This window comes from Amblyraja radiata, chromosome 43 (genome assembly GCF_010909765.2).
Source record: "Amblyraja radiata isolate CabotCenter1 chromosome 43, sAmbRad1.1.pri, whole genome shotgun sequence".
NCBI lineage: Eukaryota > Metazoa > Chordata > Chondrichthyes > Rajiformes > Rajidae > Amblyraja > Amblyraja radiata.
In genome coordinates this window covers 6917610-6939124 of record NC_045998.1, presented here as the reverse complement: position 1 = coordinate 6939124, position 21515 = coordinate 6917610, and the positions used below count along the sequence as shown (strand labels likewise).

Genomic DNA, 21515 nt, shown 5'->3' with positions numbered 1-21515 from the left:
TAAAACCACACAAATCACCACACTCACAGTTCAGTAGACATTCAGTGTGTTCAGTTTATTCACAGCTATGATAGTCTCTCTCCCCCATCTTGCAGAGACTGAACCACACCCACACTTACGGGTTTTATAATCCCTCCCCCTCCAACTGGAAGGGGCGTGGCCTTCATGGCATGATTGACAGTAGAGAGATTCTCAAATTTTTTTTATAACACTAACACCACTTTTATTTTTAATTGATGGAAATAATCCTCTGCACCTGATAAGTGGCGAGGAACTGAGTAAGATGGTCAAAAATCACAGCAGTAAGTGGTAGCATTTTATCTAAAATCAATATTCGTGTAAACATGAAGTTGTCAAATTTCGAACAACAGTCATTTTTTTTGCAGTGCAACACCCTTTCAAAGCAGTTACCACCACCAACAACAGCCATTTTTTGTTTGCAGTGCAGCCTTTCAAAGCAGTTACTACCACCAACATCAGCCATTTTTTTTTGCAGGGCAGCCTTTCAAAGCAGTTACCTCCACCAACAACAGCCATTTTTGTTATGCAATGCAGCCTTTCAAAACAGATTTACCACAACCAATAGCCATTTTGTTTGCAGTGCAGCCTTTGAAAGCAGTTACCACCACCAACAACAGCCATTTTTTTCCCAGTGCAGCCATTTAAAAGCAGTTACCACCACCAACAGCCATTTATTTGCAGTGCAGCCTTTCAAAGCAGTTACCACCACAACGCCAGCCAATAGACACTTTTTGCAAGCATTTTAGAACCACAGATGAAAACTTTTTTCACACAGAGAGTGGTGAATCTCTGGAATTCTCTCCCGCAGAAGGTAGTTGAGGCCAGTTCATTGGCTATATTTAAGAGGGAGTTAGATGTGGCCCTTGTGGCTAAAGGGTATGGAGAGAAGGCAGGTACAGGATACTGAGTTGGATGATCAGCCATGATCATATTAAATGGCGGTGCAGGCTCGAAGGGCTGAATGGCCTACTCCTGCACCTATTTTCTATGTTTCTATGTTTCTAATAGACACTTTTTGCAAGCATGTTAGAACCAATAGAGACACTTTTTGCAAGCATTTTAGAACCAATAGGCACTTTTTGCAAGCATTAGGACCAATAGAGACACTTTATGCAAGTATTTTAGAACCAAAAGACAATTTCTGCAAGCATTTTAGAACCAATAGAGACACTTTATGGAACAATTTTAAAACCAATAGACACACTTTGTGCAAGCATTTTAGAACCAATACACACTTTTTGCAAGCATGTTAGAACCAATAGACAATTTTTGCAAGCATTTTAGAACCAATAGACACTTTTTGCAAACATGTTACAACCAATAGATACACTTTTTGCAAGCATTTTAGAACCAATAGAGACACTTTTTGCAAGCATGTTAGAACCAATAGACACTTTTAAAGCAATTACCACCACCATCAACCCCATTTTCTTGCCGTGCAGCCATTCAAAGCAGTTACCACCACCAACAGCAGCCAGCTTTTTTTGCAGTGCATCCTTTCAAAGCAGTAACCACCACCAACAACAGCCATTTTTTTTTGTAGTGCAGCTATTTAAAACAGTTACCACCACCAACAACAGACATTCTTTTTGCAATGCAGCCTTTCAAAGCAGTTACCACCACCAACAACAGCCGTTTTTTTTGCAATGCAGCCTTTCATAGAAACATAGAAAATAGGTGCAGGAGTAGGCCTTTCGGCACTTTGAGCCTGCACAGCCATTGGATATGATCATGGCTGATCATCCAACTCAGTATCCCATCCCTGCCTTCTCTCCATACCCCCTTATCCCTTTAGCCACAAGGGCCACATCTAACTCCCTCTTAAATATAGCCAATCTACTGGCCTCAACTACCTTCTGTGGCAGAGAATTCCACAGATTCACCACTCTCTGTGTAAAAAAAGATTTTCTCATCTTGGTCCTATAAGACTTCCCTCTTATCCTCAAACTGTGACACCTAGTTCTGAACTTCCCCAACATCGGGAATAATCTTCCTGCATCTAGCCTGTCCAACCCCTTAAGAATTTTGTAAGTTTCTATAAGATCCCCCCTCAAGCTTCTGAATTCCAGCGTGTACAAGCCGAGTCTATCCAGTCATTCCTCATATGAAAGTCCTGCCATCCCAGGAATCAGTCTGGTGAACCTTTTCTGTACTCCCTCTATGGCAAGAATGTCCTTCCTCAGATTAGGAGACCAAAACTGTACGCAATACTCCAGGTGTGGTCTCACCAAGACCCTGTACAACTGCAGTAGAACTTCCCTGCTCTTATACTCAAATCCTTTTGCTATGAATGCTAACATATCATTTGCTTTCTGCACTGACTGCTGCACCTGCATTCCTACTTTCAATGACACCCAGGTCTCGTTGCATCTCCCCTTTTCCTAATCGGCCACCATTCAGATAATAGTCTACTTTCCTGTTTTTTTCCACCAAAGTGGATAACCTCACATTTATCCACATTATACTGCATCTGCCATGCATTTGCCCACTCACCCAACCTATCCAAGTCACCTTGCAGCCTCCTAGCATCCTCCTCTCAGCTAACACTGCCCCCCAGCTTCGTGTCATCCGCAAACTTGGAGATGTTGCATTCAATTCCCTCATCCAGATCATTAATATATATTGTAAATAGCTGGGGTCCCAGCACTGAGCCTTGCGGTACCCCACTAGTCACTGCCTGCCATTCTGAAAAGGACCCGTTTACTCCTACTCTTTGCTTCCTGTCTGCCAGCCAGTTCTCTATCCACATCAATACTGAACCCCCAATACCATGTGCTTTAAGTTTGTATACTAATCTCTGATGTGGGACCTTGTCGAAAGCCTTCTGAAAGTCCAGATATAACACATCCACTGGTTCTCCCTTTTCCACTCTACTAGTTACAGCCTCGAAAAATTCTATAAGATTCGTCAGACATGATTTACCTTTCATAAATCCATGCTGACTTTGTCCAATGAATTCACCACTTTCCAAATGTGCTGCTATCCCATGTTTAATAACTGACTCCAGAATTTTCCCCACCACCGATGTTAGACTAACTGGCCTGTAATTACCCTTTTTCTCTCTCCCTCCATTTTTAAAAAGTGGGGTTACATTAGCTACCCTCCTGTCCTCAGGAACTACTCCAGAATCTAAAGAGTTTTGAAAAATTATCACTAATGCATCCACTATTTCTGCGGCTACTTCCTTATGTACTCTGGGATGTACTCTGGCCCTGGGGATTTATCGGCCTTTAATCCATTCAATTTACCTAACACCACTTGCCGGCTAACCTGGATTTCACTCAGTTCCTCCATCTCATTTAACGCCCGGTCCCTTGCTATTACCGGCAGATTTTTAATGTCTTCCTTAGTGAAGACAGAACCAAAGTAGTTATTCAATTGGTCTTCCATGTCCTTGTTCCCCATGATCAATTCACCTGTTTCTGACTGCAAGGGACCTACATTTGTTTTAACTAATCTTTTCCTCTTCACATATCTATAAAATCTTTTGCAGTCAGTTTTTATGTTCCCTGCCAGTTTTCTTTCATAATCTATTTTCCCTTTCCTAATTAAGCCTTTTGTCCTCTTCTGCTGGACTCTGAATTTCTCCCAGTCCTCTGGTAGGCTGCTTGTTCTGGCTAATTTGTACGTTTCATCTTTTTTTTTGATACTATCCCTGATTTCCCTTGTTATCCACGGATGCACTACCTTCCCTGATTTATTATTTTGCCAAACTGGGATGAACACTTGTTGTAGTTCATCCATGCAGTTATTAAATGCCTTCCATTGCATATCCACTGTCAACCCTTTAAGAATCATCTGCCAGTCTATCTTGGCCAATTCACGTCTCATATCCTCAAAGTCACCTTTCTTTAAGTTCAGGACCCTTGTTTCTGAATTAGCAATGTCACTCTCCATCCTAATGATGAACTCAACCATATTATGGTCACTCTTGCTCAAGGGGCACGCACAACAAGACTGCTAACTAACCCTTCCTCATTACTCAATACCCAGTCTAGAATAGCCTGCTCTCTCGTTGGTTCTTCTACATGTTGGTTTAGAAAACTATCCCGCATACATTCCAAGAAATCCTCTTCCTCAGCACCCCTGCCAATTTGATTCACCCAATCTAGATGTAGATTGAAGTCACCCATTATAATTGTTTTACCTTTGTTGCACGCGTTTCTAATTTCCTGTTTGATGCCATCCCCAACTCCACTACTACTGTTAGGTGGCCGGTACACCACTCCCACTAGCGTTTTCTGCCCCTTAGTGTTTCGCAGCTCTACCCATATCGACGGCCAGCGGTCCTGGGTGCCAACGATCAGGTACAGATACCTTTAGAGACGGCCGACGACCCGGTTGTCCTATTGCGCAAGTTCAGGGAGCTTTGTGACCTGCCCTCAAACCGTATTTTAGAAAGGGCGCGATTCCTTACGCGAAAGCATTTGCCAGATGAACCTGTTGAATGCTTCATTGCTGATTTACGCTACCTAGCCCAGAGGTGCCGCTTCGATGCGATGACAGACCAGCTGACTAGAGACATTTTGGTGACAGTGATGCTCAATCAAAAGCTGAGATCCGAGCTCCTTTGGAAACATGATCTGACCTTAAGTGAAGCCATGCATGCCTGCAGAATGGCTGAGGTCGTTGACCCGCCGGACAGTCAGCGTGATTCGGACTCTAAATCAATCAACCTGACCGGGCTTAACAGACCGCGACCTCGTGTGGATAACTCAATGTTTGTGCCACGGGCCAACACCGGACCTGGGGTGGGGGCCCCCAGGAAATGCCCGAACTGCAACTATATGCATCACAGGCAGTCGCCTTGCCCTGCCTACGGTAAAGCCTGCAACTTTTGTAAAAAGTTAAACCACTTCTCTGCTGCCTACCGCTCTCGTGGGAAAGTTCCACAGGCTTCCAGACCTGACCTAAACATGCTGATGCAAACAGATAACAAGTATGGCTCCCAGTCCTCGCTCGACACTGCCCACAAAGCCGATTCAATTAATTCTCAAAGGGAGGCGAGTGTGTACTCACTCCGTCATGCACCTGGCCCATTACCTGATCCAACCATTCTGGTAACTGTCAACAATTCCAACTTTCTCGCTAAGCTCGACACTGGTGCGAAGGTCAACGTAATGTCAACAAGCCTTTTCAAGCAGATTAGAAATAATGAGCTCCTGATTGCAGACCGATCCACTCTGCATGCTTACCGTGTTGAGGTGCTGAGACCGCTGGGAAAAGCTACTTTCACTTGTGTGCTGAAAAAAACAACACGGGCCTTGACTTTCTATGTTTTGGACTCTGACTGTGTGACTCTGTTGGGCAACCAGGCATGCCAGGACCTGGGACTGGTGTCGTTTGACCGAACGGTCCACAAGGTTATGATATCGATGGACCCGATGAAGGAATACCCTGACCTGTTTAATGATGAACTGGGCAAGCTGCCCATCACCTACAAAATTGCCACTGACCCGAAGGTGGCACCTGTGGTCCGTGCACCGCACAGAGTGTCTCACGCCATGAAGGACAAAGTCGAGTCAATGTTGAACGACATGGTCACCATGGGGGTGCTAGAGGCGGTCAGCGAACCCACCGAGTGGGTCTCCACCATGGTTGCCACGCTGAAAAAGGACAAAAATGAAATCCGTGTGTGCATCAATCCTAAGGACTTAAACCTCGCCATCAGGTGCCCCCACTACCCCTTGAGGACAGTTGAGGATGTTGCAGCTCAGGTTGGACAGGCCATCGTCTTCTCTGTCCTCGATGCAAAGAGCTTGTTTTGGCAGATACCGCTGGACAAGGGGTCCTCCGATTTAACCACGTTCTCGACACCGTTTGGCAGATTCAAGTTTCTGCGAATGCCATTCGGCATCAATTCTGCCAGAGAGGTGTTCCAGAGGACAATGGAACAGCTGTTTGCTGGCCTGCCGTGTGCTATCATTGTGGATGACATCCTGGTCTACGGAAAGAACATAGCGGAGCATGACCAGAACCTACGCCGCGTCCTGGACAGGGCACGACAGATCAACCTCAAGCTTAACCCCAAGAAGCGCAGGTTCCGGGTCTCCTAGGTCATCTACGTTGGACATGTCTTTACTCCTGCCGGGCTCAAGCCCGATCCCTTGAAAGCCGCTGCCATCACTGAGATGCCGGCCCCCACCGACGTGCTCGGCCTACAACGCTTCCTGGGTATGGTGAACTATCTTGGGAAATTTATACCCAATCTCAGTGAGCTGAGCTCGCCTATGCGACAACTGACCAGAAAGGACACCGCCTGGTCCAGGTTCCCGCAACATCAGCAGGCCTTCGACTCTTTAAAGTCTAAATTGATCAGCACCCCGGCTCTGACGTTTTTTGACCTAAAGCGCCCCATCACCGTCACCTGCGACGCCTCCCGATTCGGGCTCGGTGCAGCCTGCCCAGAGTCCTCTGTTGATGGATCGCTGCATCCTGTCTCTTACACCTCCCGCACCATGACTGACACTGAACAACGCTATGCACAAATTGAGAAGGAGCTGCTTGCTGTTGTCTTCGCCTGCTCTAAGTTCAAGGACTTCCTTTTCGGGAACTGTTTTACTGTCGAGACCGACCACCAGCCGCTGGTGACCATTTTGAACAAGCCGATCCACGTTTCACCTGCCAGGCTGCAGCGCATGATGTTGCAGCTCCAGCGTTTTGACTTCAAGCTCGTCTATATAAAAGGCACTGAGATGCACGTTGCTGACGCTCTCTCTCGCACCCCCCGGGCCTCCTGCGACCGCCACCCCTACGAGCTCCTAGTGCTCGGAGTTGACTTTGTCCCCACCAAGCAGCTTCAGTGCCTAGCCGAGCACACCGCTGCCGACCCCGCTCTGCAGCGACTTTCTTCAGTGATCAAACGGGGCTAGCCAAGCAAACGAGCCAGCGCACCGACAGAGACACAGCCTTTTTGCCTGGTCCGTGACGAACTGGTCATCCAAGACGGCGTTATCGTTAAGGGACACAAGGTCGTGGTCCCCTCCTCCCTGTATGACCAGTACTACAGCATAGCCCACAGCGGGCACCCGGGCGTTGATGCCACGATCGCCCACGCACAGTGCCAATTCTAATGGCCTGGAATGGCTAAGTACATTCGGGACCGTGTCTCGTCCTGCTCCACCTGCAACAGCCTTGCCCCCCACCAGCAAAGGCAGCCCCTCTTTCAACAACCCGTGCCAGCCCTGGCCTGGACCTCATTGGCCGCCGACATCTTCGAGTGGCGTGGCAAGCAATATCTTGTCCTGGCCGACTCGTACTCGAACTGGTTCGAGGTGGACCTTCTGACTTCCCTCACGTCTGAGATGGTCATCCGCAAGTTAAGGAGACACTTCTCCACTTTTGGTTCGCCGGTCCGTCTGCAGGCCGACAACGGCAGGCAGTTTACCAGCCATGAGTTCAAGACCTTCGCTAACAAATGGAACTTTCTCCACTTCACCAGCAGCCCTGAGTACCCGCAGAGTAACGGTCTTGCGGAGCGGGCTGTCAGGAGTGCCAAACTTCTAATGGAGCAAGCGCGCCTGGCGAACTCCGAATTTTACCTCGACCTCCTGAACCTCCGTAACATTTCCAGAGACCCGACCATGGGGTCCCCTGCCCAGCGGCTGATGTCCAGAACGACCAGACCTCCGATCCCGATTGCTCAACAAAAGCTGCTGCCTCGTGCTGGAGCCTGCCTCCGTCCAGACATGCATACAGGAGAAACACGACATCCAGAGGCGGTCCCACGACAGATCGTGCAAACCACTCGAGCCTCTGCGGCCGGGACAGACCGTTCGTCTACAGAATGCCAGTGGCTATTCCCGTCTGGCCACCGTGGCTGGTGTGGCCGATTCGCCTCGCTCTTACCTTGTTGACTTTGAAGGGACTGTTTACCGCAGGAGCCGTCAGCACCTGCTCGCCGTGAATGAGCCGAGCCCACCGCCTGCGGGACCCTACGCTCCATCGCTGCTGTTCCAGCCGCCTGCTGGCGTTCCCGTTACCGGACCCTGCATGCCTCAAACCCCTCACGCGTTTCGTTCTCCTCAGCGTGGGATGCCCAGTGCAATCCGCGGTTTCACCCCTCCTGCATGTCCATTCCCTCTGCCGCTCTCAGTCTCCCCCGCGGTCTCGCCGCCTCCGGGTCCGCCCACCTCCTCTGGTCTTTCCGGTGAAGGGGGGGAAGGTTTGGTCCGTACGCGTTCGGGCCGTGTTAGTAAGCCGCCTGTTCGTTATGGTGATTTTGTTTAATTTCGTTGCCATGGTTCTCCTCCATGTTTGATTTTCTAAGGGGAAGGATGTAGATGGTTTATGCATGCAACCAATAATATAGCTACCTCAGTACTACTAACCCCGCCTTGGTTATCATTTATAATAATGCCTTCTTCTCCCTCTGCGCAGTACAGTAGCAGACTGGGATCAGAGACTACTCATGTATTGTTTAACCCTGTGTTCTCATTAAAGACCATTGTAAAGTTACACGTGTGTAATGACTTATTTACAATCAGCATCTGCGACCAGTTTGTGTCGGCCACGGGAGCCAGGGTGAACCGCAGGAAGAGCGAGGCCTTGCTCTTTGGCAACTGGCCCGGCCGTTCTTCCTTCCCCTACACCATCAAGCCTGAAGGTGCTGGGGATCCGGTTCGCGGGGGCTGAGGCATGCAACAAAAATTGGCTGGAGCGGATAGCCAAGGTGGGGAAGAAGCTGGAGCTGTGGAGGCAATCTCCATAATCTCCCTCTCCGTAATGGGGAAGAATGTGGTCATCAGGTGTGAGGTGCTCTCGGGGCTGCTGTACTTGGCACAAGCGTGGCCTGTCCCTCCCTCCTACGCCACAGGGATCACCCGGGCCATCTTCCAGTTCATCCGGGGGTCGAGGATAGATCGGGTGCGACGGGCCACAATACACAAATCTGCAGACAAAGGGGGTAAAAGCGTGCCCAACGTCGCCCTCACCCTGATGGCCACCTTCGTGTGTGGCTGCATCAGGCGGAGTGTAGGGCCAAGGCACGTGGGCACCAAGTGTCCCTACCTGCTGAGGTTCTACCTGTCTCTGGTGTTGTGAAGGATGGGCCTGGCGTAGATGCCACGCTATGTGCCAGTCAGCTGGACATTGTGCACAATCTGTCGTTTGTGGAAAGGTTCTTCCAGGCCAACACCTTTGACCACGTGTCCATCGGGCAGTGGTCAGCATGGAACGTCCTGCAGGCACTGCAGCGAAATGACTCCATGGATCCAGTGGCGTGGTTCCCAGAGCAGACTGCCCAGCTTGTCTGGCAAAATGCCTCATCGCCAGAACTCACCAACAAGCACCAAGACCTGGCTTGGCTGGCGTTGAGGGGAGCCCTCCCAGTCAGATCCTTCCGGCACCATTGGAACCTCACTACCAGCGCACGCTGCCCTCGGGATGGCTGCTATGGAGAGGAGACGGTTGCTCACCTCTTCGCAGAGTGTGGATTCACAAAGAGAGTCTGGAGAGGTCTGCAAGGATCCCTGGCACGATTTATTCCGAACAGCTCCGTCGCAGAGGACTCTGTGATTTATGGACTGTTCCCAGGGACACATTCAGAGACTGACATCGAGTGCTGCTGGAAGGTCATCAACTTGGTGAAAGACGGCCTTTGGTCTGCCCGAGCATTGTTTACCACCCAGCAAAGGGAGATGTCTGTCAGGGAATGTTGCCGACTGGCCCGCTGCAGACTGCAGGAGTACGTGCTGAGGGACGCACTGAAGCTCTATTGAAATTGTTTTTAAAAGCTCGGACCAATCTCAAATCTTGCTCGTCCCGAGCCGGGCTGCAGTTCCTGGTGGGAGGTGTTCACAGGATTCTAAAAGGTAACTATACTAAGCGGATAGGTGCTGGAGCCCGGTATACATGGGACAATAAGAAGATTGGAATAAATTGCTCCCTCTTTAACCGTTCTAAAAATTATTTTACCTCTATAGGATGGAACGGACTTGACGACAAACAGACTTAAATTGTTGAAATTCTCAGTTTAGAATCGGTTTTGCTTTGCTTTGTTTTTTCATCTATTTAATTTTTATTTGTATTTTATTATTATCAATTTTTCTCTTTTTTTTCTTTCTTTAGTTTAGGGGGGGTTTTGTTTTTTTTCATTTTTTTCTTTTTCATTGTGTCTTTATCTTTGTTTTTTTTTAAAACATTTATAAGTTTCCTTTTAAAGATTTAACTATATTTACATAGAGACCGGGAGGTCTATATTCAATGTGTATTTTGACACTGGTCTCATATTAGGTTATACCTGTTATTAATTTAATCCTGATCGCTATGTATCAATACCATTGTTATGTTTATTATTATTCTTTTTGCTCTGTTTTTTATGTTTTATTTTAGCTTTTTGGGGGAAAAAAATAATTAAAAGACAAAAAAAGATTAGCATCATCCCCAGACACCTGCGACGAAGGGTGACCACGGCTCAGGGCGGGGTGCTGTCGCCCAAGAAGACCAGCACGAACAGTAAGATCAAGTAACTTGGCGAAATATTAATTTAATGACACAAAGTCTCTTATCAGAACCACCTACAGTGTCTGGAAGAGTTGAGTACCGGCGGGTGTGGAATATTCCCGTTCATTACAACCGTTCTGTGTATCTACCACAGTCGAATCTCCGTATGCCCGTTATGGTCTAAATCCCGCAGAGGAACTACTATTCATCTGAGCTCGACGAACTCCGTCTCAGCCGGATCCCTTACCATTGCAATTGCTCTTAATGTTTTCTCACCAGACATTTTAACCAAAGATCCTATACCGGATCATTGATTTTAACCAGAAATAGGGAAACCCCCCGTCCCCCTCTCCTTGCACTTCCCGGGGAATGGTGAAGCGTCTAATCTCTGGTGAGGGGAACAGCCCAATCAGAGTGTCGTCGTACACCAGTGAACAGGCGGCAACATGAGAAGCGCGGAAACCAACCGTCGGACCCCAAGAAGTCCGCCAAAAATGTTTTTCCCAATAATCTCCAAAAACAAATACATATAAACTCAGATCTTGCGTACCCCATTTCCCCCGTCACTTGTTCCCGATCCATTTACAATAGATAAGAGAGATTCTGGGAATTTAATCTTACATCTCCATTCGAACGGTAATCGAACGGAGCAAATGCGTCTCACGGATTATAACAGCGGGTGGGTCTCTGTGTAAATAACACAGCGTTAATTTATGGTCGGGTCAGTTCATAAAGTGCGGACGGATGCGGGATTACGGCGTCAAGTGGTTCTGTGACTGAACCTGTTCTGATCTCAGTAAAAGCGGCATTCATGAAAAAATCCGGCCGCAGCTTGCAAGCACAATTTAATATATTGTACCCGTTTTTCCAAACGCCCCCATAATACTTTGCAGCAATTCGATGTCGAAATAATGCTACAACTCTTTCAGTGAGGTTGTGGGTGGCTCTTAAAAGAGCCTTTGGGTTTTCGGTTTATCAGGATTGAGAATGTTTACTTCGAACTGGTATACTTGGTCACCGCCTTTGTCCCTTCCGACACGGCGTGCTTGGCCAGCTCCCCGGGCAGCAGTAGGCGCACGGCGGTCTGGATCTCCCGGGAGCTGATGGTCGACCGCTTGTTGTAATGAGTCAAGCGGGAAGCCTCACCCGCGATGCGCTCGAAAATATCGTTGACGAACGAGTTCATGATGCTCATGGCCTTGGAGGAGATGCCGGTGTCGGGGTGAACCTGCTTCATCACTTTGTAGATGTAGATGCCGTAACTCTCCTTCCTCGACCTCCTGCGCCTCTTACCCGCCTTGCCTGCAGGTTTGGACACGGCTTTCTTGGCGCCCTTCTTGGCCACTTTCACTTTCGGTGGGTCAGGCATTTCGTCTGTCGGCTTTGGACACACAAATGTAGGGCACTCAACCCGAGCGCGGATTAAATAGGCTGCCCCACCGGCCTATGCTAATGAGGGATTGGGGAAAGCGAACGTTGTCATTGGATGGTGTCAATCAAACCTGTGATTGGACCTGTGAAGCAACCAATCACAGTGCTTCGCTTCCACCAATCACAGAGAAGACAAAGAAGAAGCGAGGAAGTTGTCGAGGTGGCTCCATCGCCATGACTGTCAACTCCATCAAATTCGACAGTGAATGAACAAACCGTTTAAACCAATTGACAGTCACGTTATGGCACATCATTTTTACCGATGATTTAAGCTTGGAATGTTTATTTCCGATGCCTTTTAAAAAAAATAACTTGTTAATTTTCAGGAAGTATAACATTCTTTACAGGCAAAATTGTTGGTATTTAAAATGGTATAACACGTGACAGGACGGGGAGACGGATTCGGCTGAGCCGCTGCTGACGTCGACATAGCATCTGTCATTGGAACACTGGTTGCGATGAAATCACACAGAGGCCAGGCTGGGGAAGGACGGCAGATGGGCTTTTACCACAGGCCACGTCCTGTGGGACTCTACAATCTGCCGGAGTGAAAGGCACGTTCTGAGTTCCACAACAGGACAGCCGTCACCACACATGGAATATCAGTGAGAGCTGACATACATGGATAATCTGGATCCCAGTCTGGTTCCCCAAAATTCACTCAAGCCTTGTCCATGTGAGTTTAGAAGGGTGAGGAGAGGACCTCAATGAAACTTACAGAATAGTGAAAGGCCTGGATAGAGTGAACATGGAGGGGATGTTTCCACTCGTCTTGGACAAGAGGTCATAGCCTCAGAATAAAAAGGATGTACCTTTGGAAAGGAGATGAGAAGGAATTTATTTAGTCAGAGAGTGGTGAATGTGGAATTCATAGCCGCAGAAGACTGGAGGCAAAGTCAATGGATATTTTTGAAGTGGAGATTGACAGATTCTTTATTAGTTAGGGTGTCAGGGTTGGGGGTGAAGGCAGGAGAATAGGGTTGAGAGGAAAAGATAGATCAGTCATGATTGAATAGCAGAGTAGATGATGGGCCGAATGGCCTTATTTTGCTCCTCATGTACTCACGTGTGTTCTGGATTTAATGCGCGTTTCATCTGTCCCAGTCAGAGACTCTGGCACAAAGACCGAAGGCTTAACCTGTAGTCAGGTAGAGAGATGGCGAAAGAAGAGATCAGAGACTGAGTGATACAGAGTGAGGTCAATCACCCACAGGATGTCCCATCAGGCACAAGGCAGGGAGACAGCTAACAGGGATGGTGTGGGACCCTTGATGTTTATGATGTAAAGACATGGATGTGAATGTGGGTGGTGTAACTTGTATGTTTACTGATTATATGAGAATGTGTGGTTTTGGAGAGTTTGAGGATTATCAAAGGCAACAACAGAATATAGATCAGCAGGAATGTCATGCAGTGGAATAGCAGATGGAATTTAATCCTGACACCTCTGATGTGATGTAATTTGGAAGGTGTAGTATCGTCGGATGTACCAACTAAATGGTAGGGCCTCAGCGAGAGTCGGTGAACAGAGCGATCATGGGGCACATCTTTCCTGAAAGTGGCAATACATGTCACATGTCGTAACAATTGGCAGTCATGTTATAACTTAATTTAACATTTGCTAACCCATTTTTGTAGGACAAGGCCCTCAATTATTAACTGTCTAAATTAATCACCTGCAGGAGAGGGCTGAGTATAAGGATGCATCTTGGCTGGGGGTAAAGTACAGAGGGAACAAGGTATTCTTGTATACTCATTGCACAGGGCAGGTGCAGCAAGTGGTGCGGGAGGGAAATGGCACTTTGGCATTTACAGCAAGAGGGTTGAAGTTTAGAAATAGGGAAGTAGTACAGTTGTGCAGGGATATGGTGCGTACTGGGCACAGTTCTGCACCCTGTACTGAAGAATGGATACACTGGGATGCAGGGTCAATTTAAAAGTGATACATTCTGGGAGGAGCGGGTTGTTATATAACAAGGAGTGAGAGAATCAAGGTCCGAATTTTGAGTTGAAAAAAATTAAGGGTGAATTTACTGAAAAATAAGATCCTTCAGGGTCGTGATAGGGTAGAGGTGGAGTTGCTTCCACCAGTGCGAGAATTTGTGTAATAGGGATTCACTCTGCACAAACACTGGCACTGTATTCCAAGTACACTGAGCTGCCAGAGCACAACACTGGCCAGTGAGGATATTGACCAGTACAACACCCAGCTCTTAAAGACAAGGTCAGAGATTGAACACAACACAATACAGATGGCCCGCAAGGGATGGGCAGCATTGTGGTGCCAGTGACGCAAGATAGATCCTGACCTCACCTGCTGTCTGTATCAAGTTGGCATGTTCCCTTTGTGATGGCATGCGTTTCCTCCGGGTGCTCCAGCTTTCTCCCTCGTCACAAAAACGTGCGTGTTTGTTGGTTGTCATTGGCATCTGTTAATTCTCCCTTAAATTGTGTGCAGGGAGTGGATGAGAAGGTGTTGCAATGGACAAATATTGGGCAGATTGATAATAACGGTGTATGGTGGGCAGAACGCCCATTTCCATTCTGTATCGTTCAATTAATTCATTGTAACCGACCTGGAGATATGAACAGCACTGTGCTCTAAGGGCACAAACCTTTACAATGACCAATACTGTATTGTAAGAGCACAAACCTTCACAACAGCCGAAACTGCACTGTGAAGACACAGACCATTACATAGAAACATAGAAAATAGATGCAGTAGTAGGCCATTCGGCCCTTCGAGCCTGCACCGCCATTCAATATGATCATGGCTGATCATCCAACTCAGTATCCTGTACCTGCCTTCTCTCCATACCCCCTGACCCCTTTAGCCACTAGTGCCACATCTAACTCCCTCTTAAATATAGCCAATGAACTGGCCTCAGCTACCTTCTGTGGCAGAGAATTCCAGAGATTCACCACGCTCTGTGTAAAAAATGTTTTTCTCATCTCGGTCCTAAAGGATTTCCCCCTTATCTTTAACTGTGACCCCTTGTTCTGGACTTCCCCAACAATCTTCCTACATCTAGCCTGTCCAACCCCTTAAGAATTTTGTAAGTTTCTATAAGATCCCCCCTCAATCTTCTAAATTCTAGCAAGTACAAGCCAAGTCTATCCAGTCTTTCTTCATATGAAAGTCCTGACATCCCAGGAATCAGTCTGGTGAACCTTCTCTATGGCAAGAATATATTTCCTCAGATTAGGAGACCAAAACTGTATGCATTACTCCAGGTGTGGTCTCACCAAGACCCTGTACAACTGCAGTGGAACCTCCCTGCTCCTATACTCAAATCCTTTTGCCATGAATTCTAACAGACCATTTGCTTTCTTCACTGCCTGCTGCGCCTGCATGCCTACTTTCAATGACTGGTGTACCATGACACCCATTACAATGCCTGGAAGCAAGGACCAGCTCTTTGGATACAATCGCCACCATCTCCATCTCTCCAAATCAGTCTACAAGCAACAAGAGAAGCCATTGACATCACCGCTCAATCTGCTAAGCCCCAACTGATACAGAGAGATTACACTTCCGTTTAGTCCCTAACTTCAGGCTTCAATATAAAGATGAAAAAAAACCCTGCAGATGCAGGAACACCTGAGATAAAGGCAGACGGCTGGAATCCTCAATGTCTTTGGAGGAAACAGAGCCGTGACCTGGATCTGAAACTCCATCTCTCCCCGGAGAAGCTGCCCGGCCTTATGGATTTATTCATAATTCTCCTGTTTCAATTCATTGTAGAATTCACCATTTGCGGAGGACGTTGCTCTCAGGAAAACATCAAGGACAGGATGAGGGCCCTTCAAGCCTGCCCCATCATTCATCAAGATCACAGCGGATCTTCTACCTCAGCACCATATTTCTGCAACGTCCCCATCTCCCTCGATTCCTCCAATGCACAGAAATTCATCCACATATCCCCACAATCCTGCAGTGAGGTATCGCTGCTCCTCCCTCAACCCTCTTGTAGTAAAGGCCAACGTACCATCCATCATCCTATTCACTTGCTGCACATCCATGCTGCCTCTCAGTGATCAGTGTACAAGGACACCCAGATCCCGGAGAACATCCAAGGAACCCCATCTCTCCAAGTTTATTAAAAAACAGCCAGCCTTGTCCATCAAAGTGGATCAGTGCATTGCTCCAAATGATATTCTATCGATCACTCTGGCATCCTGTCTGTATCTCCCCACCGCTGAATTCTCTTCACATCCTCCTCGCCGCTAACAATCCCATCCAGCCTCAATTCCCTTCATCTGTTGACAGAGCCTCCACACTGACGTTGGATAATTCCAAAGGATCAGTGCACTCTTGGTGAGGAATGTCCTCTAATTTTAGACTCCCCTACCCCAGGATAAAGACTGTGAGCATTTAGCTAATCTACACCCATTGTGATTTTGTTTATCTCTTTCAGGTCACCCCTCAAGCATCAAAACTACAGTGAAAAAAGTCCTAGCTCATCCTGCTCCTGCCTATAACAAATCTTATAGAACTATCAGGGCACAAAATGAACAGCTGCCCGATTGCCAATGGCCACCTAAAGTCCCGCCGGACAAATTAAAAGCCGTGTCATTTTACGCGGCATGGCCCCCCTCTCTATCTCTATCTCTGACACTCTCCGTCTCCGCCCGCCATCCATGTCTGGGCCGTCTAGTCTCTGCTCTCCGGCCACTCCGCATCCGCCGGCACGGCCGGCCACCATGCACATCATGCGCTCTGCCACGGCCTGCACATCCTCGGCTGCCCTGCACATGCGCACTGCCGCGGCCTGCACATTCTCCCCCTGCACACCGCCCTCCCCAACCTCACCGCGACCGCTGAAACCCAACGCAGAATCATTCCATGGAGCTGGAGTAACTCCCTCGAGTAACTCTTGCTTCTTGGTTTCCTGGTCCTCCAAAAATATTCCAAATAGAATTTAAACTGGAGGTGGTGGAGGGTGGACTTAAGCAAAAAAGGGTTCTTGGGGGAAAAAAGAGCTACCTTAAATTTCCCACCACTGGCTCCCAATCCAGGACATCAGAGATGTCTCTTCTTTACCCCATAACTCTGCTCTCACTCACCATCCCCCCACTCGTAAAAATGGCACAGTACCCCTTGTCCTCACCTTTCACCCTACCAGCCGTCACATACAACAGATAATCCTCCAACATTTTCGGTATCTACAACGGGATCCCACCACTGGCCACTTCTTCCCACCATCGCCCCTTTCAGCTTTTTGCAGAGACCACTCCCTCCGTAACTCCCTGGTCAATTCGTCCTTTCACACTCCTAGCACTTTCCCTTGCAAACGCAGGAAATGCTACACTTGTCGCTTTACCTCCCCCCTTGACTCCATCCAAGGACACATGCAGTCTTTCCAGGAGAGGCAGAGGTTCACCTGCACCTCCTCCAACCGCATCTATTGCATCCGCTGCTCTAGGTGTCAGCTGTTCTACATCGGTGAGACCAAGCGTAGGCTTGGCGATCGCTTCGCCCAACACCTCCGTTCGGTTTGCAATAACCAACTTGATCTCCCGGTGGCTCAGCACTTCAACTCCCCCTCCCATTCCGAATCCGACCTTTCTGGCCTGGGCCTCCTCCATGGCCAGAGTGAGGCCCACTGAAAATTGGAGGAGGAGCACCTCATATTTTGCTTGGGTAGTTTACACCCCAGTGGTATGAACATTGACTTCTCCAATTTCAGGTAGTCTCTGCTTTCTCCTTCTTTCCCCTCCCCTTCCCAGCACATCCAACAGCCCACTGTCTCTGCATCTTCCTTTCTTCTTCCCGCCTCCTACCTGCCCTGCTCCCCCCCCCCCCCCCCCCCCCCCCCCCCCCCCGCCACACCCACTTCAGTCTGAAGAAGGGTCTCGACCCAAAACGTCACCTATTCCCTTCGCTCCATAGATGCTGCCTCACCCGCTGAGTTTCTCCAGCATTTTTGTCTAGCTTAAATGTAGTTGTGTCTGGTTGGGTAACTATGGATGGGTGAAGACTTTTCCATGCTTTAATTGTGCGGGGGAAGTCCATGGAGCAGCCAGCATCTCTGGATAGAAGAAATTGGGTGATGTTGTGGGTAGAGACCCTTCTTTAGACTCCCTCTTGTTTTAGTGTTTTTAGTTTAATTTAAAGATACAGCACGGGAACAGGCCCTTCGGCCCACCTTGTCCACGCCGACCACCGATCACCCGTACACTAGTTCTATCCCGCACATTAGCGGAGTAAGTCAAGAGTGTTTTATTCTCTCACGTCTATCACGTCAGATAGACACGTGCTGTCTATTCTAAAGGTGTCCTGTCAACTACAGTCAAAATGTCAAAGTTTGTCGGACTCAAAGTGTAGAATAATTCAAAGAATCGAAGTCTCAGTGAAAAAGTCTTTACCAAGTCACCCGGGTGAATTTAGAATTCAGCCAGCTGTGTGCACTAAATGTCCACACCTCTAAGCTGTCGATGTTCTACTTGCGATACAGAAAAAGTACAAGCATCTTTATACTGATAAAACGGCCTTAGCCACATGGTTAGTAGACATAAATGAACAAAGAAGCTCAGTTAAATACAATGAAGCCCCTTAATTAAATTGGGGAGATATGGGAGAGATAGATCAGCTGCACAAGCAAGAAGGCTCTGTTGTATTTATTAGAACTCCCAGACAGAATGTTGATATTGTAATGGAATGCTAGAAGGCCGGGAACAGCTCTTACCTCAGTTCCCACTGCAACAGTGAAGGTCGCCTTCACAGGCATTAGCAGACTTCTTTTTATTTATTTTTTATTTTTTAGAAGTACAATACAGTGGTACCTTTTTTCAGGTGCCAAATATATGTTGGCATGTTACATTCTATGTACAGCTTCATTTTATTTTTTTTTAAATGAGAGAGAGAAAAAGAGAGTAGGCAATAGGGAGTAGAAAAAACATGTGACGTGTAATTTTTGAGAAAAAAAACGAAAAGAGAGAGAGAGAGTGAGGGAGAGAAGTAAAAAAGAAGAAAGAGAGAGAGAAAGAGTAGAAAATAGGAGATAGGAGATAAGTATTTATATTCTTGACCATCTTTCACCCAGACCTGAAACAGTTGTTTTTTTACGATTTTGTTGCACCATATGCTTCCAAGAAGTCAATAAATGGGGACCAACTCGTTAAGAATTGGTCTGGTTTATCTGTTAGGAGGAATCGCATTCCTTCAAGATGTGCTGTGTCCAACATATTTATAATCCACATTTTAAGCGTTGGTATGGGTGTATTTCCCCCAAATTTGAGTATGTTTTTTTGCTATTATTAACCCATAATTTAAAAATGAATTTTGAAATGTGTTTAATTTATTCCCGTCTCCCGTTACTCCAAGAATAATCATTTCAGTGTTCATTCGCAGACTTCTATAGTGGCCAATTTAAAATACTACCAGCATTCTGTTCACAAGATGGCGGTTGTAACTATAATCAAGTCAAGTCACTTTTATTTATATAGCACATTTAAAAAACAACTCTCATTGGCCAAAGTGCTTTACATTGGTGGAGGTACTAACGTTATACAACAGTGGTTCATAGATTAAATACAAATATCACGACATACATTTAGCCTTCGCTCAGAGGATGTCAAGAAAGGCTTGGGAGTATGGATGAGTTTTAAGTCTTAAGAGGGGGCAGTTCTGATGGGAAGAGGGATGCTGTTCCACAGTCTTGGAGCTGCAACGGTCACCCCTGAGCTTATGCCTAGACCGTGGGATGTTCAGTAACCCTAAGTCGGCCGATCTGAGGGACCTAGAGGTGGTGTGGTGAGTAAGCAGACTTTTGATGTAGGTGGGGGAAAGCCCGTTAGGGGCTTTAAAGGCATAAAGAAGGATCTTGAAATTTATTCGGAACCGCACAGGGAGCCAGTGGAGAGAGGCCAGGATCGGAGTGATGTGGTCCCTTTTTTGGGTGCCCGTCAGGAGTTTCGCTGCGGCATTTTGGACCAGTTGTAGGCGGGACAGGGAGGGTTGGCTGATGCCAGTTCAGAGGGAGTTGCAGTAATTGAGGCGGGAGGAGATAAATGTGTGGATGATCTTTTCGAGGTCATCAAAACTGGAGGAATTGTTTTATTTTAGCTATCGTCCGAAGCTGAAAGAAGCTAGCTTTTACCAATGCATTGACTTGTTTGTCAAATTACAATGTTGAGTCAAATTGGTAAATTAGGCAATTTATCAGCCAATATAAGCAAGACGGCTCTTAGGGAGCGGCAGTGAGTGAGCGGCCTTGTGAGGGAAGTGCCCTGTGAGAAAAGTGTGAGTCTTTGGCTCGAGAGTTTTCAGCGAGGAGGCTGAGGAGAGGAGGCTACGCAAAACGCTGGAGAGGGAGAGACGAAAGCAGGAGATGTCAGGAAAGCTGATTCAGTGTGATGCTTGCAGTATGTGGGAGGTCAAGGATATCGCTGGTGCCTCATGGCTGCTACAAATGCGAGAAGTGCATCCAGGTACAGCTCCTGAAGGACCGTGTTGGGGAACTGGAGAAGCAAGTGGATGACCTCAGGTTCGTCCGAGAAACTGAGTCGTTCCTCGACAAGTCCTACAGTAAGATTGTTACACCTAAGGTACTGGAAGAGGGAAGGTGAGTGATGGTGAGAAAGGGAGGGAAGCATGGAATGCAAAGGTCCCCGGGTGTTGTACCTCTTGTGAACAGGTTCACCCACTTAGAAGCTGTCGGGACAGAAGACGTTATCACACTGAGCGGCAGACTGGATTGCGAAGCAAATATGGCTGTTGAGCCAAAACCAAAGAGGCCAACATCAGGCAACACCATTGTAGTGGGAGACTCCATTGTGAGAGGTACGGACAGGGATTTCTGCGGCAACAGACGGGATTCGAGGATGGTGTGCTGCCTTCCTGGTGCCAGGATCCAGGATGTCATGGACAGAGTGCAGAAAATCCTCAAGGGCGAAGGTGAACATCCGGAAGTGGTAGTGCATGTCGGCACAAACGATGTCGGAAAGAAGGGGATGAATATTCTGCCGCGTGACTCTAGAGAGCTCGGAAAAATGCTGAAAAACAGGGTTGTTATCTCCGGTTTGCTTCCAGTTCCTCGTGCAGACGAGAGCAGGAACAGGGAGATATGGGACCTGAATGTGTGGCTGAGGAACTGGTGCACGGGGCAGGGATTTAGATTCTGAGATCACTGGGATCTGTTTTGGAGTAAGGGGGAACTGTACAAAAGGGACGGATTGCATCTTAACAGGTGGGGGACCAGCATTCTGGCAGGCAGATTTGCCACTGCTCCACGGGTGGTTTTAAACTGAATAAGGGGGGTGGGGTGTCAAATGGGATAGTCGAGGATGGTGTTAACGTGAATGGGTTTCTTAAATGTGTGAGCGGAGAGACAGAGGGGTGAAAATGAGGGTAGAAGCACTAGGTAGCAAGGTGAAAAGTAAAAGTAGCAGGCAGACACATCCAGGGCAAAAATCAAAAAGGGCTATTTTTCAACATAATTGTATAAGGGGAGAGAGTGTTGTAAAAACAAGCCTGAAGACTTTGTGTCTCAATGCAAGGAGCATTCGTAATAAGGTGGATGAGTTGAATGTGCAGATAGCTATTAATGACTATGATATATATGGGATCACGGAGACATGGCTGCAGGGTGATCAAGGCTGGGAGCTGAACATCCAGG

The 21515-nt window shown here is 47.6% G+C and overlaps 1 protein-coding gene across 1 annotated transcript; it reads right to left on the bottom strand.

Moving 5' to 3' along the window:
* Window positions 1-11401: 11401 nt before the first annotated feature.
* On the bottom strand, window positions 11402-11863 carry LOC116968089 (histone H2B-like). The gene has a single exon (XM_033014717.1). It carries the CDS (start codon window positions 11831-11833, stop codon window positions 11456-11458), a length of 378 nt encoding a protein of 125 aa, XP_032870608.1. The 5' UTR covers window positions 11834-11863; the 3' UTR covers window positions 11402-11455.
* Between the last annotated feature and the right edge of the window lie 9652 nt (window positions 11864-21515).

What these genes read in the sequence shown, in the direction of transcription:
- LOC116968089 (XM_033014717.1), bottom strand. Translation starts at nt 11,833, where the DNA reads ATGCCTGACCCACCGAAAGTGAAAGTGGCCAAGAAGGGCGCCAAGAAA.